Raw genomic sequence first — 23,875 nt, 5'->3', positions numbered from 1 at the left:
CATTGTGACTGCCAAATAAGCTGACCCTGGAGTTCATTAAAGACATCTACAATTAGACAATGAATAGTCCCTTACACAGATTAAGTTACACAGTAGATTACCTCATACAGATCTGGACTCCATAACAAAGATGTTCAACAGATCGACCAAAATAACAAAAGTACTGAAGAATCTTGAAATGTCTAGGCTAAAGAAGACAAGATTCAAAAAGGATAAGAAACCAGCTTTGAAGATCTAAAGAGGTAGCACATAAAAAATGGCTTAGACTTTTTCCATATGCTCTAAGGAGAATTACAATAAAAAGAGAGAAACTATGTAGAGATTTCAGTTCAATATAAAAATAAGAGCCATCCTTAAATGACAATCTTGAGGTTAGTGAGTTTCCATCAGTGAATATATTCAAACATAAAAAAGACTACCACTTGGTTAGACATGCTACAAAGGAAAGTAAGTCAATGGAAATGTAAGTAGACTACAAAAGCTTTAAAGTCCTTCCCAACTAATTTAGGTTACAAAGGCTACAAAAAAACTTTATGCAGTACTTCAAATGGCAGGCTAAAGAATTCAAAATCTTCTATATTGCGTACAATAAACAACCATTTAAAGGGTTTTTTTAAAAAAAACAATCACAAAAAAATAAATAGCGTTTTTTAAAGGTACGTCTAAGAACAGATTTATTTAATTCATTAATTTATTGCCTACTATCTTCAAAGACACTATCTAAAATGTTGACTATCCTGAATCAAGATATGATCCTTTGCCCATAAGCTTGCAGTAAGATGTCTAGCATGCAGTAGGCACTCCATAAATATTTGTTGAAGGAATTCATAAATATATGGTAAACGTATACTAAGGGTACTAAGTGAAAGAGGAGCATCTAAATCAGACTGCAAAATTAGGGAATACTTCCCGAGTGGTAATATTTATTCTGAATTTTGAGGGACAAATAGGAGGTAATGAGATGAATGAAAGAGAGTCAGCCAATAAAAAAATATATGCAAAAGCTCAGGAACATAGTCTGTTTAGGGAGTAACAAGTAGTTCTCCATGAGCCTGTGTATATGAGGCAGGTGGGGGAACACTTGGCAAGGTGGAGAGCAGTGGCAAATACCATGCTATCCATAAAATTATGGAAAGCCATTGAAGGAATTAGACAGTGACATGATTTGATCTATATTTTAGAAAAGCATCAAGGACTCTGTTTTCTGCTAATGGCTAAGTAATTCAGACCAACCATCCTGCTGCAGACAATTAAAAATCTGGAGGAATATTTTTTAATTCTTAAAAGAATCAAAGATCTAAAAAGATAATGATGAATCATCAGGCCAAGAATAGATTGAGGATTATAATTCAAAAACACTAAGCCAATTTCCAGTGCGAGTCAAGACGAAGTAACCCCACTATAGTCTTTCCCTCCCACTGCTTACAACTAAAAACTGAATGAAATACATAAAGCAACTACTTCAGGACTCTGAAAAGAAAGCAAAGGCAGGTAGATTAAAAAGAAAAAAGTAAAATCTTGAAGAAGTGACTCATGTGAAGGTAAGTTTCGAAGGTAAGTTTCCTGTTTAGTGTCTTTCCTATCTCCCCTCCTAGCTTTAGCCAAAGTATAAGGCCTCAGCAAAATTGTAACAGGAAACATGAGCAGCAAAAGGAAATCCTGATTTTTTTTCTTTTTTTCCTCTCATAGCCCTGTCCTGAATGGCCCCTCTAGTGGAGCTGCAGCAGGGACAGACAAAACCCCAAGAGAAACTCTGTATTTCTAGCAAAAGGACAGGGGAAATGGGCCCCTGGTAAGGCTGAGCATGAGGGGGCAATCTTAGAGACAGCTCCAAAAGAGGATTACCTAATTATGTGCTTGAACTGGCAAAAGTCCCATGGGAAAAAAAGGATAATATACATGTACGAGACAGATCCAAAACAAATATAGCAAAGGCTTTGAAAACTGAACTCTAACATAAATCACTATTCACATCCCAGACCTAATCTTGAGTGGAGCATACAAGAAACAGAGCCACAGCTGCAGAGCAAAGACTTTGAAAACTGAACTGATATTAGAACCCAGCACACCAGAGGCAAGACAGAATTTGTGATCTGAACCTGAGTTGACGGTCTGCTAAACAAACAAACAAACAAACAAACATTCTCCTGGGGATTTTAAAAGACCCAGAATCTGGGGAGGGGGGGAAAGATGGCGGAGGAGTAGGGGACCCTATTTCAACTGGTCCCCGGAATTGAGCTGGATATCTACCAGACCACTCTGAGCACCCACGAAACCAGCCTGAGATGTAAGAAGATCTGGATCTCTACAAACAGAATATCACAGGCGGTTGGTTTCGAGGTACGAAGCAGGGAGCCATGATTCCACGGGCAGATATCGGAGGATAAACGGCAGCGGGAGGGTGCCTGGCCATGGGGATCCTACCCAGCCGGTGAGCGACAGCCTTGCGCGCTGAGGACGGGGCACAGACTCACAGACCGGTAGCGGCGGGGAAAGGACTTTAGGGCAGCCCCGGGGATGGAAACCTGGAGCAGCGGGGTTGCGCCCGCGTGAACTGGGAGCAGCTGGCGGTTTTAGAAGCACAAAGGGCAGAGACGTGCCCCGGCTGGAGGCAGGACTAGGAGTGCTGCAGAGGGGCGCACAACCCAGGATGCTGCAGTTTATAGCAGCACAGACAGAAACGGAGACGGTGTGACCTGGAGAGCTCACTGAAGAACAGACTGCGGTCTCTCTGCTCTGAGGCAGAGGGTTGGAAATGGTCTCTTCTGCTCTGACTCACGGAAGAGACGTGGAAAGCCGCCAGGGAAAGCCACCAGAGAACAAAAGCCCCAAAAACTGATTCCCGCTGAGCCCATCCCCTGCCACAGGCAGGCAGGGCAACTCCTACCGAACAGGGTTGCCTGAGTAACAGCGCGGCAGGCCCCTCCCCCAGAAGACAGGCTGGGAAAACGAGAGGCCAGCAACCCTAAGGTCCCAAGAAAACAGGTGCATCTTGCTTCGGTTCTGGTCCATAATTTGGACTCCATACATTCCCTCAAACACCCATCAACAGAATGACTAGGAGGAGGAGCCCCCAAAATAGAAAAGACTCAGAGATTATGACTTATGCTGCAGATTTACAAATGAATGCAGATATAACCAAGATGTCGGAGATAGAATTCAGGCTAGCAATTGCGAAGACAATGGCTAGAATGGAGAAATCAATTAATGGCAACATAGAATCTCTAAGGGCAGAAATGAAAGCTAAATTGGCAGAGCTTAAAAATGATATCAATGAGATTTAATCCAATCTAGATAATCTAACAGCTAGGGTAACTGAGACAGAAGAGAGAATAAGCGACCTGGAAGACAATATAATAGATAAAAAGGGAAAGGAGGAGGCCAGGGAAAAACAACTCAGAATCCATGAAAATAGAATCAGAGAAATAAGTGACACCATGAAGTGTTCCAGTGTCAGAATAATTGGAATCCCGGAGGGAGTGGAGAGAGAGGACTAGAAGATGTATTTGAGCAAATCGTAGGTGAGAACGTCCCTAATCTGGGGAATGAAACAAACATTCGAGTCCTACAGGCAGAGAGGACCCCTCCTAAGATCAAGGATAACAGGCCAACACCCTGACATGTAATAGTAAAACTTGCAAATCTTAGAACCAAGGAAACCCTCTTAAGGGCAGTTAGGGGGAAGAGATTCCTTACGTACAGAGGGAGGAACATCAGAATAACATCAGACCTATCCACAGAGACCTGGCAAGCCAGAAAGGCCTGGCAAGATATATTCAGGGTACTAAATGAGAAGAACATGCAGCCAAGAATACTTTATCCGGCAAGGCTTTCATTTAGAATGGATGGAGAGATGCAGAGCTTCCACAATCGGCAGAAACTGAAAGAATATGTGACCACTAAGCCGGCCCTGCAAGAAATATTAAGGGGGGGGTTCTATAAAAGGAGAAAGACCCCAAGAGTGATATACAACAGAAATTTACAGGGACAATCTATAAAAACAACATCTTCACAGGCAACATGATGACAATTAATTCATATCTTTTAATAATCACTCTCAACGTGAATGGCCTAAATGCTCCCATAAAACGGCACAGGGTTGCAGATTGGATGAAAAGACAGGACCCATCCATCCAAATGAGCCTACAAGAGACTCATTTTGAACCTAAAGATACATCCAGACTGAAAGTGAAGGGATGGAGATCCATCTTCCATGCCAGCAGACCTCAAAAGAAAGCTGGGGTAGCAATTCTTATATCAGACAAATTAGATTTTAAACTAAAGTCTGTAATAAGAGACACAGAAGGACACTGTATCATTCTTAAAGGGTCTATCCAACAAGAAGATCTAACAATTGTAAATATCTATGCCCCCAACATGGGAGCAGCCATCTATATAAGCCAACTGTTAACCAAAATAAAGAGTCATATTGATAACAATACGTTAATTGTAGGAGACCTCAATACTCCACTCTCAGCAATGGACAGATCATCTAAGCAGAAAATCAACAAGGAAACAAGAGCTTTCAACGATACATTGGACCAGATGGACCTCATAGATATTTACAGAACATTCCACCCAAAACAACAGAATACTCGTTCTTCTCGAGCGCACATGGAACTTTCTCCAGAATAGACCACATACTGGGTCACAAATCAGGTCTCAACCGATACCAAAAGATTGAGATTATTCCCTGCATATTCTCAGACCGCAATGTTCTAAAACTGGAACTCAATCACAAGAAAAAATTTGGCAGAAATTCAAACACTTGGAAGCTAAAGACCATTCTGCTCAAGAATGTTTGGGTCAACCAAGAAATCAAAGAAGAACTTAAACAATTCATGGAAATCAGTGAGAATGAAAACACATCGGTCCAAAACCTATGGGATACTGCAAAGGCGGTCCTAAGGGGGAAATACATAGCCATCAAGCCTCACTCAAAAAAATAGAAAAATCCCGAATTCACCAACTAACTCTACACCTTAAAGAACTAGAGGAAAAGCAACAAACGATACATAAGCCACGCATTAGAAGATAAATAATTAAAATTAGAGCAGAAATCAATGAATTAGAAACCAGAAACACAGTAGATCGGATCAACAAAACTAGAAGTTGGTTCTTTGAAAGAATTAATAAGATCGATAAACCACTGGCCAGACTTATCCTAAAGAAAAGAGAAAGGACCCAAATTAATAAAATTATGAATGAAAGGGGAGAGATCACGACTAACACCAAGGAAATAGAAACAATTATTAGAAATTATTATCAACAACTATATGCCAATAAACTGAGCAATCTGGATGAAATGGAGGCCTTCCTGGAAACCTATAAGCTGCCAAGACTGAAACAGGAAGAAATTGACAACCTGAATAGGCCAATAACCAAGTAACGAGATTGAAGCAGTGATCAAAACCTCCCAAAAAACAAGAGTCCAGGGCCTGATGGATTCCCTGAGGAATTCTACCAAACATTCAAAGAAGAAATAATACCTATTCTACTGAAGCTGTTTCAAAAAATAGAAACAGAAGGAAAACTTCCAAACTCATTCTATGAGGCCAGCATTACCTTAATCCCCAAACCAGGCAAAGACCCCATCACAAAGGAGAATTTCAGACCGATATCCCTGATGAATATGGATTCCAAAATCCTCAACAAAATCCTAGCTAATAGGATCCAACAATACATTAAAAGGATCATTAACCACGACCAAGTGGGATGTATCCCCGGGATGCAAGGGTGGTTCAACATTCGCAAATCAATCAATGTGATAGAACACATCAATAAGAGGAGGGAGAAGAACCATACGGTCCTCTCAATTGATGCAGAAAAAGCATTTGACAAAATACAACATCCTTTCCTGATTAAAACTCTTCAGAGTATAGGGATAGAGGGAACATTCCTCAAGTTCATAAAATCCATCTATGAAAAACCCACAGCGAGTACCATCCTCAATGGGGAAAAGCTGAGAGCCTTTCCCTTAAGATCAGGAACATGTCAAGGATGCCCACTCTCGCCACTATTGTTCAACATAGTACTAGAAGTCCTGGCAACAGCAAGCAGACAACAAAAAGAAAAGGTATTCAAATTGGCAAAGAAGAAGTTAAACTCTCTCTTTTCACAGACGACATGATACTTTATGTGGAAAACCCAAAAGACTCCACCCCCAAATTACTAGAACTCATATAGCAATTCAGTAATGTGGCAGGATACAAAATCAATGCACAGAAATCAGTTGCTTTCTTATACACTAACAACGCAACTGTAGAAAGAGAAATTAGAGAAACGATTCCATTTACAATAGCACCAAAAACCATAAGATACCTCGGAATAAACCTAACCAAAGAGGTAAAGGATCTGTACTCTAGGAACTACAGAACACTCATGAAAGAAATTGAAGAAGACACAAAAAGATGGAAAGATATTCCATGCTCATGGATCAGAAGAATAAACATTGTTAAAATGTCTATGCTACCCAGAGCAATCTATACCTTCAATGCCATCTCGATCAAAATTCCAATGACATTTTTCAAAGTGCTGGAACAAACAATCCTAAAATTTGTATGGAATCAGAAAAGACCCTGAATCGCCAAGGAAATGTTGAAAAAGAAAAACAAAGCTGGGGGCATCACGTTGCCCGATTTCAAGCTATATTACAAAGCTGTGATCACCAAGACAGCATGGTACTGGCACAAAAACAGACATATAGACCAATGGAACAGAATAGAGAACCCAGATATGGACCCTCAACTCTATGGTCAAATAATCTTTGACAAAGCAGGAAAAAACATGCAATGGAAAAAAGACAGTCTCTTCAATAAATGGTGCTGGGAAAATTGGACAGCCACATGCCGAAGAATGAAACTCGACCATTCTCTAACACCATTCACAAAGATAAACTCAAAGTGGATGAAAGACCTTGATGTGAAACAAAAGCAAAAATGAACTTTTGGGACTTCATCAAGATAAAAAGCTTCTGCACAGCAAAGGAAACAGTCAACAAAACAAAGAGGCAACCCACAGAATGGGAGAAGATATTTGCAAATGACTCTACAGATAAAGGGCTGGTATCCAAGATCTATAAAGAACTTCTCAAACTTAACACCCAAAAAACAAATAATCAAGTCAAAAAGTGGGCAGAAGATATGAAAAGACACTTCTGTGAAGAAGACATACAAATGGCTAACAGACACATGAAAAAACGTTCATCATCATTAGCCATCAGGGAAATTCAAATCAAAACCACATTGAAATACCACCTTACACCAGTTAGAATGGCAAAAATGGACAGGGAAAGAAACAACAAATGTTGGAGAGGTTGTGGAGAAAGGGGAACCCTCTTACACTGTTGGTGGGAATGCAAGTTGGTACAGCCACTTTGGAAAACAGTGTGGAGGTGCCTCAAAAAATTAAAAATAGAGCTACCCTATGACCCAGCAATTACACTCCTGGGTATTTACCTCAAAGACACAGATGTAGTGAAAAGAAGGGCCATATGCACCCCAATGTTCATAGCAGCAATGTCCGCAATAGCCAAACTGTGGAAAGAGCCCAGATGCCCTTCAATAGATGAATGGATTAAGAAGATGGGGTCCATATATACAATGGAATATTACTCAGCCATCAGAAAAGATGAATACCCAACTTTATATCAACATGGATGGGACTGGAGGAGATTATGCTAAGTGAAAGAAGTCAAGCAGAGAAAGTCAATTATCATATGGTTTCACTTATTTGTGGAACATAAGGAATAACATGGAGGACACTAGGAGAAGGAAGGGAAAAATGGGGGGAGGAATTGGAGGGAGAGATGAACCATGAGAGACTATGGACTCTGAGAAACAAACAGGGTTTTAGAAGCAGGGGGGATTGGTTAGCCCAGTGATGGGTATTAAGGAGGGCACATACTGCATGGAGCACTGGGTGTTATACGAAAACAATGGATCGTGGATCACCACATCAAAAACCAAAGATGTATTGTATGGTGACTAACATAACATAATAAAATTAAAAAAAAATAAAAGACCCAGAATCTCACACCATAATAATTTCAAAATCTCCAAGATATAATCCAAAACTGTTCAACATTCAAAGAACTAGGAAAATGCGACATCATTCTAGGTCTCAAGCAAATAATCAAAGATAATGAAGTACACAAACCCCTAGAATCCACAGAACAGACCAGAAATAGACCCCTTTAATAAACTTTATTGAAACCTTAATAAAACAATGTTTACTATGTTCATGGAGATAAAAAGCTAAACTTAAGAATTTCAGCAAGGACCACTAGTGATGAGCATAGCATTATATATAGACCTATCAAATCACTATGTTATACACCTGAAACTAACATAACATTGTTAACTATATGTCAATTTTTAAGAATTTCAGCAACAAACCTGGAAGTCTAAAAAGTGACACTACAGGGGCACCTGGGTGGCTCAGTTGGTTAAGTGTCTGCCTTCAGCTCAGGTCATGATCCCAGGGTCCTGGGATTGAGTCCCACATTAGCTCCCTGCTCACCGGGGAGTCTACTTCTCCCTCTCCCTCTGCTGCTCCCCCTACTCGTCCTCGCTCTCTCTCTCTCTCTCTCAAATAAATTAAATCTTTAAAAAAATAAAAAAATCAAAAATAAATAAAAAGTGACACTACAGATATTTTTAAAAATAGCCAATATTCCAGAACCAGAAAAATGCAGTAAAAATAAGACCTCAACTGACGAATTCAAAAACAGACTAGAAAAATGAGAGAGAGAGAGAAAGAGACTAGAAATAGAGAAATCGTGTACTGGAAGACAGATTAAAAGACATTTTCCTGAATGGCGCACACAAAAAAAAAAAAAAGATAAAAAATACACACAAGGCAAGAAATATCAAAGGTGCAACACAGTGGCCTCATTGACTTGAAAGATTAAACAGGCTTTCATCTAAAGGACTTTGCACTTACTATTCCCCAAAATGGCTACATGGCTCACCCCCTCACTTATTAGTCACTAAAATACTTCCCCAATCTCCCTATCCCAAAATACTCTCTCCTTAAGCAGTTATCATCACCATACATATATTTTTTTTTTATTTATGGTCTGTGTCCCTCCACTAGGATGCATACTCCTTAAAAGCAGAAATTGTTCACTGCCGTTTTCCTCAGCACTCAGAACATTTCATGACACAAAGTAGGCACTTTAAGAACTGGTGAATGAGGGGCGCCTGGGTGGCTCAGTGGGTTAAGTGGCTGCCTTCAGCTCAGGTCATGGTCTCTGGGTCCTGGGATCAAGCCCCACCTCAGGTTCCCTGCTCAGTGGGGAGTCTGCTTCTCCCTCTCCCTCCGCCCCTTCCCTGGCTCACGCTCGCACGCTCTCTAATAAAATCTTAAAAAATAAAGAAATAAAAATAAAAATAAAAACTGGTGGGATGCCTGAGTGGCTCAGTTGGTTCAGTGCCTGCCTTCAGCTCAGGTCATGATCCCAGGGTCCTGGGATCGAGTCCCACATTGGGCTCCTTGCTCAGAGGGGAGCCTGCTTCTCCCTCTGCCTGCCGCTCCCCCTGTTTGTGCTCTCTCTGACAAATAAATAAAATCTTTAAAAATAAATAAATAAAAATATAAACTGGTGAATGAGGGGTGCCTGGGTGGTTCAGTCGGTTAAGCAAACTTAGCCTCAGGTAGTGATCTCATGGATCATAGGATCAAGCCCCACGTGGGGCTCCATGCTCAGCAAGGAGTCTGCTTGAGGATTCTCTCGCTCTGGACTTCTCTCCCCGCCCCCCACCGGTCTCTCAATAAATAAATAAATCTTTAAAAAAAAAAAAACTGATGAATGAATAAATAAGACAGAAAAATCACAATAGCAAAAGGAAAGACTTAAGGCAAGAATCTAGATGGAGTTTAGGTTAATAAATATAAAGACTTCTTTTTTTTTTTTTTTTTTGAGAGAAAGGAGGGGCAGTAAGGGAGAGAGAGAGTCTTAAGCAGGCTCCACACCCAGCACAAAGCCCAACACGGGGCTCGATCTCACAACCCTGAGATCATGACCTGAGCCAAAATCAATAGTCAGATGTTTAACCGACTAAGCCACACAGGCACCCCTAAAGATTTTCTTAAGAAAAGAAAAACTATATACATGTTTCATCAAGATATGGTCATTGGTTCATTCAAGAGATCACCTAGGGGCGCCTGGGTGGCTCAGTCATTAAGCATCTGCCTTCAGCTCAGGTCATGATCCCAGGGTCCTGGGAAGGAGCCCCGCATCGGGCTCCCTGCTCAGCAGGAAGCCTGCTTCTCCCTCTCCCACTCCCTTTGCTTGTGTTCCTGCTCTCGCTATCTCTCTCTGTGAAATAAATAAATAAAATCTTTAAAAAAAAAAAAAAAAAAAAAGAGATCACCTAAAAATTTTGTTAAGATTCTTCAAACCTCTCCCACCATCTGATCTGATTTAGAGAGCATAAACTAAACAGAGAAAAAAAAACTAGCAGCCTTGTCTCCAAGGCCCAGTTTGCTTTCTGCAAAGCAGTCAATACACGATCCCTCCCACCCCCATCTGTATACTTTTTACCACTCTTTATACCTAGATGGGAAAAGCTAATATTGAAAGTTGAGTAAACAGGATGATTTAATGGAGGAGCTGGTAGTGGTGCACTACATTTTGGTAAGTATTTATATTTCCAAATGTAAAGTATAGTTCCAATATGCAGGGATCAAAAATAAAAAACCCTAGCAATAGTGCATACTGGAAATAAGAAGAATAGCTAACACTGAGCACTTTGCACTGCTCTAAGCAATTTATATTTATTAATTTAATTCTCAAAACACTAAGAGGCACTTCATTAATCAATAAACAGTGGGTCAGAGAGATTATATAACTTATTCAAGGTAAAGTAGACAGCAACTGAAAGTTTGAATTTGAGCATAAGCTGTCTACTCTGAAGCCCAAGCTCATAAGCAGTAAGCTGTGTGATATTAAAATTTTAGCTAAGAAAAATAAGGGCTATCCTGAAAAAGCAGATAGACAGTATTTCCTAATAGATTATTGGAAGAAACAAAGTAGAGCTAGTGTCAAATTAATGACAAAGATAAAACTGTTATTTTTGAAAATAAGATTTTTAGGTTTTTCATCAAAATGAAAAAATTCTTACAAGTAAAATAAAAATACGCATAAAATGAAAATACTTTCATATATATATACCATGACCTTAGTAAAATATTTTAAAAGCATGTTTCTTTCTTTAGGAGAAAGTTGAAAATTCTATTTAGATTAGAAATAAACATTGTAGGGCGCCTGGGTGGCTCAGTTGGTTAAGCGACTGCCTTCGGCTCAGGTCATGATCCTGGAGACCCGGGATCGAGTCCCGCATCAGGCTCCCTGCTCAGCAGGGAGTCCGCTTCTCCCTCCGACCCTTCCCCCTCTCATGTGCTCTCTCTCTTTCTCTCTCTCAAATAAATAAATAAAATCTTTAAAAAAAAAAAAAAAGAAATAAACATTGTACTATTCTTAAGTACTGTGCCTTCGGCATAGCCCTCTACCAGTATTTTCTATTATGAACATAGCTATATATCAATTCAATTTGCTAGTTGTTCCAGAAAGAGAAAGTTAGTCTCAAGATCACATTTTAACTGAAATAAGAACTACAAATGTCGTGTCAAGGTATGTATCTTTTGAAATATATTATCTTTCAAAAAATTTTGAGCTTTCCAAGCTCAAAAACTGAGAATCAAATTACTACTTATGCAAAGAAAATGAATGAGGCACATATAACTTGTTCAAATCAAAATTGGTTCCAAAAAGCGAAAAAACAATTTCTTCCCTTCTCCACCCCCACCATTACAATAATAATAAATTGATAAAAATCACATAAAACAAGAAATATATTTACATTTCTTTGTCTTTTCTGCAGATCTGGCACAGGTTTCCTTGAGTAAATTACATAAATGCCTTGTAGCATTATTCCTGAAAGAAAGCAAAGAGTCTCCCTAAGTGTAATCTGATCTCAAAGCAAAGTTGTATGTAAAAGTTATGAAACATTGTTACAATTCTTAAAGAAATTCTTATATTTTAATATATATCACATTACTCATAAATGATTATGTGAAAAAAAATGGGTTGACTGTACTATTAGCCAAGATGATTTAGTAACTTCCTCCCTTTAAAAATGATAGTTCCTGTTATTAACAAGTTTCTACCCACGTAGCTAACAATAACATTTCAGTAAATAGTTCCATATTTTGCCTAAGGGGAAAAAAAATAAGAAAGGAGGGTTTGGCTTTTCATTTACTAATTATCCCAGCAATATTCTGTCTTACCCTCAAAACATTAAACAGTTAATTTTCTGACTAGCCTTTCATTACATGCATCAGATGACCTCTGATCATCTCAATAGATGCAGATAAAGCAATTTTAAAAATTCAGTATCCATTTATGATAAAAACTCTCAACAAAGTGTGTATAAAGGTAATGTACCTCAACATAATAAAGGCCACATATGACAAGTCCACAGCTAACCTCATACTCAACAGTAAAAAGTAAAAAAGCTGAAAGCTTTTCCTTTAAGATCAGAACAAGACAAGAATGCCCACTCTCACCACTTTTATTCAACATAGTATTGGAAGGCTTAGAGCAATTAGGCAAGAAAATAAATAAAGGTATCCAAATTGGAAAGGAAGAAGTAAAACTCTCACTATTTGCAGATGACATATTATATATAGAAAACCCTAAAGACTCCACCAGAAACTACTAGAACTAATAAAACAAATTCAGTAAAGTTTGCAGGATAAAAAAATCAATACACAAAAATCAATTGCATTTCTGTACACTAATAATGAACCATCTGAAGGAGAAATTAAGAAAACATCCCCATTTACAATTGCACCAAAAAGAATCAAATTCCTAGGATTAAATTTAACCGAGGAGGTGAAAGACCTGTATACTAAAAACTATAAGACATTAATGAAAGAAACTGAAGACGCAAATAAATAGAAAGATATTCCATGCTCATGGATTAGAAGAATATTGTTAAAATGTCCACACTACCTAAATGGGTCCTGATACCAATTTCAATGTGGGGAGGGGTATTCTCTACACCAACAAGCAATTCTTGGGACACAAGCAGGGTGTCCCATAATTCAATTCAATTATGACACTATCTACCTGGAGATAGCCTCAGATTCTACAGGTTAAGTGTTCAGTCCTACACAACCACTGTCCCCCTAGCCCCACTTAAGATACCAGTCGCAAGCCCAGGTTTCACCTGTACTTCTGTCCAACTGGCTATAAATCAAAAGTTCCCATGACTCACTCCTTAGTTTTCAGACACCAGTCACAAGTTCAGATTGTTACCTGAATCTGACAGACTGCCTATAATCTGAGGTTCCTTGGGTTTGATTAATTTGCTGGAGCAGCTCACTGAACTCAAAGAAACAATATACTTGTTAGATTACTAGTTTATTATAAAAGGATATAAACTCAGGAACAGCCAGATAGAAGATATGCACAGGGCAAGGCATGGGAAAAGGGTGTGGAGCTTCCACGCTCTCTGAGCTCACCACTCTCCCCAAATCTCTTCTCCAAGCTGGAAGCTTTCCTAACCTTGTCCTCTTGGGTTTTTATGGAGGCTTAGTTACATAATTGTGACTGATTAAATCATTGGCCACTGATGACTGATTCAACCTCCAGACCATCTCCCCTCCAGAAGAGAGGGGCAGTGGTGAAAGTTCCAACCATCTGATCACATGGTTAGTTCTCTTGGCAACTAGCCCCATCTTTATGTGGGATCCAAAAGTCACCTCATTAACATAACAAGAGATACCTTTGTCATTCTCAGCACTTAGGATATTCCAAGGATTTTGGAAACTATGAATCAGGAATAGTAGACGAAGATCAAATATATGTAAGAAATACATATTTGGTCATCTGAATGACCAAAAATATACATTTTTTCTTATATATATATATATATCACACTACCCAAAACAATTTACAGAGTCAATGCAATCCCAACCAAATTTCCAATTGCATTTTTCAGAAATAGAACAAACCTAAAATCTGTATATAATTACCAAAGAGCCAAAGCAAACTTGAAAAAGAAGAAAAGAGCTGGAAGAATCACACTTCCTGATTTCAAACTACATGACAAAACTATAATAATCAAAATAGTATGGGAGGTGGATGGAAGGTTAGGTTTTTTTGTATTTTTTTTTTAAGATTTTATTTATTCATTTATTTGAAAGGGGAGAGGGGCAGAGGGAGAAGGAGAAAAAAGTCCCAAGCAGACTCCCTGTGGAGCACAGAGCCCAACGCAGGGCCAATACTACAACCCCAAACAAGATCATGACCTGAGCTGAAATCAAGAGTCAGAGTCTCAACCAACTGAGCCACCCAGGCACCCTGGGAGGTTCGATTAAATAGGTGATGGGGATTAAGGAGTGCAGTTGTTGTGATGAGCACCAGGTATTATATGGAAGTGTTGAATCATTATATTGTATACCTAAAACTAATTATTATACTGTATGTTAACTAACTGGAATTTAAATAAAAACTTAAAAAAAAAACAGTATGGTATTAGCATAAAAACAGACACATAGGAGTGCCTGTGTGGCTCAGTAGGTAAAGCATCCGACTCTTGATTTTGGCTCAGGTCATGACCTCAGGGTTGTGGGATTGAGCCCTGCATCAGGCCCCACGTTCAGTGCAGAGTCAGCTTGTCCCTCTCCCTCTGCTTCTCCCCCCACTCACTCACTCACTCTTCTCTCTAATAATAAAATCTTAAAAAAAAAAACATAAATCAACAAAACAGAACAGAGAGCCCAAAAATAAAGCCATGCATATATGGTCATATAAAATGAAAAACACAAGAAACAACACGTGTTGGCAAGGATGTGAAGAAAGAGGAATCCTCCTACACTATGGAAATGCAAATTGGTGCAGCCACTGTGGAATACAGTATGGAAGTTGCTCAAAAAATTAAAAATAGAACTACCCTATGACCCAGTTTACCCAAAGAATATGAAAACACTAATTTGAAGGGATATATGCACTCCTATTGCAGCATTATATACAATAACCAAATTATGGAAGCAGCCCAAGTGTGTGATGATGGATGAATGGATAAAGAAGATGTGGTGTGTGTATGTGTGTGTGTGTGTGTATATATATATATATATATATATATATATATATATCTCACTACCCAAAACAATTTACAGAGTCAATGCAATACAATATATACATATATGTACACACACACACACACACACACACACACACACTGGAATATTATTCAGCCATAAAAAAGAATGAAATTTTGCCATTTGCAACAACATGGATGGATCTAGAGGGTATAATGTTAAGTGAAATAAGCCAGTCAGAGAAAGGGTGGTTTGGTTTGGATTTCAAAGCCTAAGACTGTTCTCTAGTACAGAGCAGTAGTTCCCAAAAGATGATTCTTGAACCAACAACATCCACATCACTTGTTAAAAGCTCAAATTCTGAAGCCCTACTCCACTGAATCAGAAAATTCTGGTAGGGGGGCAGAGGACAACAGTATATGTTTTAACAAGCTCTGCAGTTAATTCTGATGCTTGCTAAAACTTAAGAACCACTGGTCTAGAGAGGGACTTTTTTGTTACTGGTTTTGTAAAAATCAAAACAAGTGACCATAAATCTAATTCTTCAATTACAATTTGAAAAACATTTTCAGCCTTTTCCTGTTAATTTATGGTGAGGGGTAGAGGACAAAAGTCCCTTTAGCAATATGTTCCCTAAACCACAAAGACCCTTTGAACAGCACAACCCCACATAAAACCAGCCATATACTCCATATACAAGCAATCATCCAATCAAAAAAATATTCAAGTCTACTATGTTCTCACAATGTCTCAATTTTAGAATTCTTAAAACTCTTCACTGGCTTCCAAATGCCCATCTGCAGCAATTTTCAAACTTTTTTTTCCCTAGAACCAAAATCCTTTTTCAAAATGAAATCTTAACTGGATACACAAGATTTTAAATTATACTTAAAGCTGTTCTTGTTGAAGCGAGCCGTATCTATAACCACTCAGTCTTTCTTCAGCCCACCCCTCTGCAACCCCTATCCCTCCACCTCCACTTCAACATAAAAATCAAAACTCCTTAGCATGTCATGAAATGCTAGAGTAGCAACCTCTAATTCTCCTCCTGGCTAACTCCTATTCATCCTTCAGACATCCTCATCTTTAGAAAGCCTTCTCTGACAACAACCACCATCATATGCATGCTACAGGGCTTGACAGGTTTAATTCATCAAATTACTTAAACAAATCCCAGCTAGGAGTCTAACAAAAATCAAATGTTGCTTTTTAAGGGTATTTCTGAAAATATGTAATTGTAGATGCTTCAGGTTTGACTGCTAAAATTTGAAAATTGAGACTATTATTACATCTAATGGTGGAATCAGATATTTAAGGTCCTGCTCCATTCAAAAAAAATGCCTCCAAAATTATCTAAATTATCTCAAAACTCTTTTCCTGCTCAAAAATGTCAATAAACCAAAGTGTCCATTCTTGCTCAAACTTCTATTACAGGCCAGGCATATGGTTTTGAAATACCCAGTCTCTTTCAAATCTACATCCTTTTTAGAAAGTCATGATCAATGAATGAGCTGGTCCTGAGCAACTTTATATCAAATCTGTCATCCAATAATCAAGTCACTCTACCTTAACTTTGTTTCTCATCTATATTTTGACAAAGCTCTTACCTAATGTTAGGTTCCTTCAGATGACAATTGATAATTCAGTATTTGAGGCCAAAACGGACACACAACTGAAACTGCTTAAAATAGAAGGAAATCATGCCCAAAATAAATGCACTCCCTCTCACCTCAAAGAAATGGCATAAATTCTATATTATATCACACTACACTACCTTAAACTATACTATGTCACTAAACAGTCACAGTATTAACAAAAATTCAACTGTACATCAGTGGAGGCAACAGCAGTCTTAAGAAAGCTCACAAGCTATCAAATACTGGTATTAGGGCTACAGTAGGCTTTAGATGTCCTATAAGATACTACAGAAACAATCATATACCCATACAAAAGTGACCATAAGTACCAAATATACAATAGGCACACAATGTTAGAAACTTTCTCTTCTCTCTCCCTTCTCCCTAATAACCAAACCTCAATTAGGCAGGGGAAAAAATTGAGGTTTAGCATTTGAATTTTATCTGGGAAGCCATAGGTTGTCTTTTTTTAATTAAGTAATCTCTAACCCCAATATTAGGCTCAAATTCACCACCTGGAGATTAAGAGTCACATGCTCTTCCAACTAAGCCAGCCAGGCACCCCCACAGGTTGTCTTTCAATTAGACTAAAACAATCTGTTTTAAGAGCCTTTTTCATTTATCAGCAACTTCACTGACAAAGTGATAGGTCTTCTAAAGCCATGATGTTTAACTTAATAAACATGTAGGAATAAATAAATTTTGCACTCTTCAGGGACCCATACATTACATTCTAACTATTCAATATTTACTTGGCAGATGAAATAAACAACTACATTTTTCTATTAAATTCTACATGATATAATCTGAATGAGGTAATCAGGGTATAAAATAAGGCTTAGCTATTGCCTAGAACAAAGGAAAGGAAAAGCTAAAGAGGACACTAAAATTTTAAGCTAACATTAATGGAAGAATCATTAGGCTACTGACAAAAACAGGAATTTGAGAGTAAGAATTACCTTGTAACTAAATTGAGCACTATTTTACAAATGCTGCACCTAAAATGTTGCAACAAACAGAAAGGTAAACAATATACATAGGCAGTTGTAGATACAGGATTTTTTATCAGATACCTATTGATACCAAATAATGGTTTTTCTCCTGCCTGACATTTTAAAAAGTGAGAAATTATTAGTCAGTGACCACTGTTTGCCAAATACAAGAACATAAAATAAGTATTTCTTCCTTCTTCCACAGTACCCAGGTAGAATTCTATATATAAGTTAATATTACATAACAGAATATTAAGTTCAATAAATTTCTGGAAATCATTTTAATAAATCTGGAATAAATTTAGAAAGAACAAATTCATTAAATTATTACTTACTCTTTTATTAAATCTTTATTTTCTTGAATTCCTTCTTCTAATTTCAAACTCACTTTTTCATTTTCAAACTAATTTACAAAAAGAACAGTTCATCACATTTTGCTTAACAAAATAAAGAGTACAATCATTAAGCAGCATTTCTTTGCTAACTAAGAAGTATAAGAATTCTTTGCACACACAAAACTTTTGTGTCACAGCTTATGGATTTCCCATAAAAATATGGATCTCACTTTCATAGATCTAAAATCAAGTTTGCTGAATCATATCCAAAAAGTATCCAACAATATTTTAATGTAATATTATCTTCCCTAAGCATTTTTAAATGTTTTATCTTTGTCCTAACCCAATGTTTCATTTTCTCAACATTTTTCTTTCACTCGGCCACAAAACTGAAGCTAAATAGTTCCAAATATAAAATCCATAAATGTCATATTCCAATTAATAAAAGACATTTATATGAAACATCATCAGTAATAGGAATTAATAAAAATTAAAAGTTTATAATTAGAATCATTAAATCAATCTTTATCTAAAGTAATTTATTTCCCTAATCATTTACACTAAGCTTTGTGCAACTTGTCCTCTGTGCTCATCCTAAAGTTGAAACACAGTATCAGTAAAAATTCAAAAACCACTGTCCTTAAAATCCACATCACTGAAAAACTCTATTTTAAAAGTAATACGATAAAATCTGCTACGCTACATTTTCAATTCCAAATCTCATTATACCTGTAGTTCCTGAATGGCTTTCCGCTGTGCTTCAATTATCTTTCTATTTTCTTGCAACTTATTTTCTTTCTGCTTCAATTCAGATTCTACATTCACTTTCCACTTCTTGATCTTTTCAGCCTCCTTATACAGTTTTGAATATAGTCTGCTCATTGGCTCTGAATTCTGTTGAGATAAATAGGTTTCAAAGAGTGGTTAGACTAAAATTTTGAACAATTAAAAACTACAGCTGCCTATTTAAAATATCTATGAGTAATACAGTATCTTAATAGTTGAGAACAAGTCTCGCCTCAATTTATGCCCTAATAGCATCCTGAAAACTACATTAACTCTTTAAAAGTTATTAGCAGTATTAGCTACTTCACTAAAGTTACTGGTCACTTGACTAAGTTATACCCTACTGAATAAAATCTAATACCTTGAAAATATACCTAAGCCAGATATTGGAAATAGTTTAGTCAATGAGAGAATCTGGCTGGTTAAAAGCTAAAATAAGTCACTCTACATGATATCTATAAATTTTTACAATGGCCTTGAAACATTTTGGTTATACAGTTTGAAGATTACCTAAAGGACATGAATTTTAAAATATAATGACAAAAAATCGTTAACACAAGATCTAGCTTTCATTTATTCTAAAGTTTTATTTAGCTTTTACTTGGATTTTCTGCATTATCCATTTCAACATTATAAGGTAAATGCCAGTTTATATTTTTTAAAATCACAGATTTCTGCTTGCTGATAGCTCTTTGTTATCAAAATACATGAGTTAAGTTCCATATTTTTAAATTCTGTGATACATTTATAATCACAGCAACAGACATACAGCACTTTATCAAGCCATGGAATTTTTTTTTTTTTTTTTAAGTAGACTCATGCCCAAAATGGGTCTTGAACTCAAGAGTCTCATGCTCTACCAACTGAGCCAGCCAGGTGCCCTAGAATTTCTGTTTTGTTTTTTGGGAGAGAGAGAGCGCAAGCGAGCACAAGGGGGAGGAGGGGCAGAGGGAGAAGCAGACTCCCCACTGAGCAGGGAGCCTGATGTGATGTGAGGCTCCATCCCAGGACCCTGAGATCATGACCTGAGCCAAAGGCAGACTCTTAACTGACTGAGCCACCAAGGCGTGCCTCTTTTTTGTTTTCAAGACATCTACGTGCCATAAGTAAGAATGATTTTTTATAACCAAAATAAAAAGTACCGCAAGTTATATAAATTCTTTAGACAGCAAATGAGCCAAACAATCCTACTTATTAAAGGATTGTTTGTAAAATAGTGGTTTGAGTCTCAGCCTCTTCACATATTGTATCCACATTCCCTCTTCTATTCTTGCTCTCTGTAGTTTAAAATTAAATTGCCCCGAAAGAATGGATGCTTGCATAACCCAGGAAAATGCAGAAGCCTAGTGTTTCAGCAACTTTAAAAGAAAAACAAAGGGGGAAAAATGGTTTTAAAGAATAGAACTTGGGCACCTGGGGGAAAAATGGTTTTAAAGAATAGAACTTGGGCACCTGGGTGGCTCAGTCGTTAAGCGATCCCAGGGTCCTGGGATCAAGCCCCACATCAGCCCCACATGCTTCTCCCTCTCCCTTTGCTGCTCCCCCTGCTGGGTTCTCTCTCTGTGTCAAATAATAAATAAAATCTTTTTAAAAAATAAAAAATAAAGGATAGAACTTAAAACATTAACCAAATTTCAATCCTTTAGAAGCTTCAAAAAGGAAGAGATAATCAAACAATAATAAATGATACTCCAATTACAAGAAATTTAATATAGATGGGAAATCTTCTGACCTCAAAATCAGAGTCTTTTAGTCCTTCCTGGTAGGGACAACTGTCAGAATTATCAACCTAAAAAAAATGAATAAGTGTTTCCTGTAAGAAAATATTTCTGATGAGAGTTTCCAAATAGTAGCAATTAAGTACTGACGACTAATAATCCAACAAGAATTTTTTTCCTTTATCAAACAAGCAACTCAATACCTAAGCAGATTATATCTATGTACCCTATACTTAACTGACCTGTTCAAGCATGGGCAAAAACTTAACTTTTTGTAAAGCAGGATCTGCAAGATAAAAGACAACTGGTATTAAATATGCCAACATCTTTTTTATATTAAGTATTATATCTAACTTTAATGTCATGGCTCTCAATATAATACTTATATTTTCAATATCTAGCAATGTGTACGTAAAAAGTACTTCTATATATGGTGATACATTGCTTTTCCAGTCTCTTACCTGAATCAATGTTTTCCCCATTTTTGGAGAGATTAGTCATTGCAAATGGAAAACTAAAATCATCTTCAATACATTTGTTGAAACTCTAGAAACACAAAGAAGTTCTTAAACATACTGTTCCAAACCACTCTGATAACTAGCAGTGTAATATGTAATTATATATGTAATATGCATCTGCTTAAAGAAGTGACTTCAATTGTAAATCCTTTAAGGTATATATAATATTTAAAATATCAAGTGGTTTTTGTTATGTAAAAAAGCAAAAAATATATGCTTTGTAAGTATTCAAGAAAAATAGTAATTTTAATTAGTAGCTTAATATATTAGTTTTCTTCAATTTCATTATGATCTTTCCCTTAATAAAACTGAGAGTTGTCTTCACTGAATAGCATTTTAATATTATACTCTTAGCTATACAGACCATAGGAATTTTTCTACAGCATGTAAAATTGAAATATTCATTGCTTCATTCCATCTCCAATATAAACTTCCACAGAGAAATTTTAAAAATAATTTAGCAGTAAAAGCTGTTTAACCTAAGAAACTTGGTATAATTCCTCCTTTCTGATAAGAACTCTGTTATATAAGTGAATTTCTCTTTTTATCCTGGCAACCAGGAGGCTCAAAGCCAAATTTTAAGCTTAGTCAGACACTAATTTTTACCAGTATGGTAACATATTTGTCCAAATTTTCTTATTTTTTCCTTGACCCTAATATTCTCTTAATATGTTTTTGTATCTTGCTATTTCATTGTATATGTCTTACAAATTGCCTCAAGTCATTTAAGGACAGAGGGAGGATTCAAATAAGCAGGACTCATTATGTATCCAGAGTTCTACAGAGGCGGTGATTATTTTTTTAAATGAACGATGCTCACAAACATTAAGTATGCTCCTTATTCATTCGAGGCAATACTATTCAAAATTCTTGGGCAATAAAATTCCTGGAAGAAAGCACAGGCAGTAATTTCTCTGACATCGGCCACAGCCACATTTTTCTAGATAGGTCTCCTGAGTCAAGGGAAACAAAAGCAAAAATGAACTACTGGGACTTCCTCAAGATAAAAAGCTTCTGCACAGTGAAGGAAACAATCAACAAAACTAAAAACAACCTACTGAATGAGAGAAGATACTTGCAAAGGACATACCCAATAAAGGGTTAGCATCCAAAATATATAAAGAATTTATAAAATTCAACACCCAAAACACAAATAATTCAATTGAAAAATGAGAAGACAAGAATAGACATTTATCCAAAGAAGATATCCAGATGACCAACACACACATGAAAAGATGCTCAACATCACTCATCATCAGGGAAATGCAAATTAAAACCACAATGAGATATCACCTCACACCTGTCAGAATGGCTAAAATGAAAAACACAAGAAACAAGTATTGACAAGGATGTGGAGAAAAAGGATCTCTCATGAACTGCTGGTGGGAATGCAAACTGGTGCAGCCACTCTGGAAAACAGTATAGAGTTCCTGAAAAAATTAAAAATAGAACTCCCCTATGATCCAGCAACTCCACTACTGGGTATTTACCCAAAGATTATGAAAACACTAATTTGAAAAGATGTATGACCCCTGTGTTTATTGTAGCATTATTTACAATAGTCAAATTATGGAAGCAGCCCAAGTGTCCATCGACTGATGAATGGTTATAGGAGATGAGGTGTATATATACAATGGGATATTACTCACCCATAAAAAAAGAATGAAATCTTGCCATTTGCAATGACATGGATGGAGCTAGAGTGTATTATCCTAAGTAAAATTAGTCAGTCAGAAAAAGACAAATACCATGTGATTTCACTCCTATGTGAAATTTAAGAAACAAAACAAAAAAAGAAATAAAATAAACAATCATGGGGGTGGGGGGGAGAAGAGACAAACCAAGAAACATACTCTTAACTATACAGAACTAACTGATGGTTACCAAAGGGGAGAAGGGTGGGTGAAATAGGTGATGGGGATTAAGGAGGGCCCTTCTCGTGGTAAGCACTGGGTGATGTATGGAAGTATGAAATCACTATATTGTACACCTGTAGCTAATATAACACTGTTGAGTAAACTGGATTTAAAATTTTTTTTAATTTTAAATAAATTTGTTTAAAATTCTTGGGTAAACCAAGCCACATTTGCTGGAAAAAAAATTATAAAATAACACCAGTAAGAAAGTACATGGTGTCTCCTTACCTGAAGAATAGTCAAATCAAGATTCATATGCAAATTTACCTTGAAGAAATTAGAATCTCCTCCCAAACTCTGAGGTTTCACTGCAGATACTTGACTGCTACTTAATCTTGGTGGTACAAACAATTTAAAAGGCTTTTGCTTTTCCATTTTCTCTCTTCCAGTTGTAATTATCTATTGCCCCAGAAGGCAGGGGGGAAAAAGTGTTTTTATATTGTTTCATTAATACACTCTTTATGCTTTATTTTAAAAGGCGATGTCTGTATAACAAATGCTATGTAAAGGAGCAGGAGTAACCTCTGCTACACTGTTGAGTCTGCAGCGTCACATCACTGTGCGGTCAAAGTAAAAACACCCCGCAGTCGTTCCCACCATCTACCACCACCAATGGCCACGCTGGCGACCTAGACAAGCCAGAAACTCCGAGGTATCATCACTGTGACAGCCCGAAAAGAAAGCTCTACCTCCACCAGCCCTGGTAAATTGCATCACCCAGCCGCGAGACGTACCGTAAGTTCTTAGAGGGCTACCGGCTACCGAGGAGGTGTTCGGGGGTGGGGGGGTGGAGTGGGGCCGCTGGCCAAGCGCTGCAGGTGCGGAATCGAATCAAATCATTGCCCAGCTCCGGGTTCCGTCG

General features: G+C 37.3%; 1 protein-coding gene across 2 annotated transcripts in view; it reads right to left on the bottom strand.

Annotated features, from left to right (window-relative positions):
• SYCP1 (synaptonemal complex protein 1) overlaps nucleotides 1-23,406 on the bottom strand; it is a 143,848-nt gene extending 120,442 nt beyond the window's left edge. For both annotated transcript variants that reach the window (XM_021690082.1, XM_021690083.1), the window contains exons 1-7: nucleotides 23,281-23,406; nucleotides 21,041-21,125; nucleotides 20,822-20,865; nucleotides 20,594-20,650; nucleotides 18,805-18,969; nucleotides 18,076-18,143; nucleotides 11,865-11,938 (exon numbers count right to left, since the gene is read on the bottom strand). In XM_021690082.1, coding sequence (XP_021545757.1) covers nucleotides 11,865-11,938; nucleotides 18,076-18,143; nucleotides 18,805-18,969; nucleotides 20,594-20,650; nucleotides 20,822-20,865; nucleotides 21,041-21,125; nucleotides 23,281-23,388 — 601 coding nt within the window. In that variant the 5' untranslated portion in view covers nucleotides 23,389-23,406. The remainder of the gene's footprint in view (nucleotides 1-11,864; nucleotides 11,939-18,075; nucleotides 18,144-18,804; nucleotides 18,970-20,593; nucleotides 20,651-20,821; nucleotides 20,866-21,040; nucleotides 21,126-23,280) is intronic.
• Between the last annotated feature and the right edge of the window lie 469 nt (nucleotides 23,407-23,875).

Source organism: Neomonachus schauinslandi, chromosome 4 (assembly GCF_002201575.2).
Source record: "Neomonachus schauinslandi chromosome 4, ASM220157v2, whole genome shotgun sequence".
Taxonomy (NCBI): Eukaryota; Metazoa; Chordata; class Mammalia; order Carnivora; family Phocidae; genus Neomonachus; species Neomonachus schauinslandi.
This window is presented reverse-complemented; position numbering and strand designations above follow the sequence as displayed.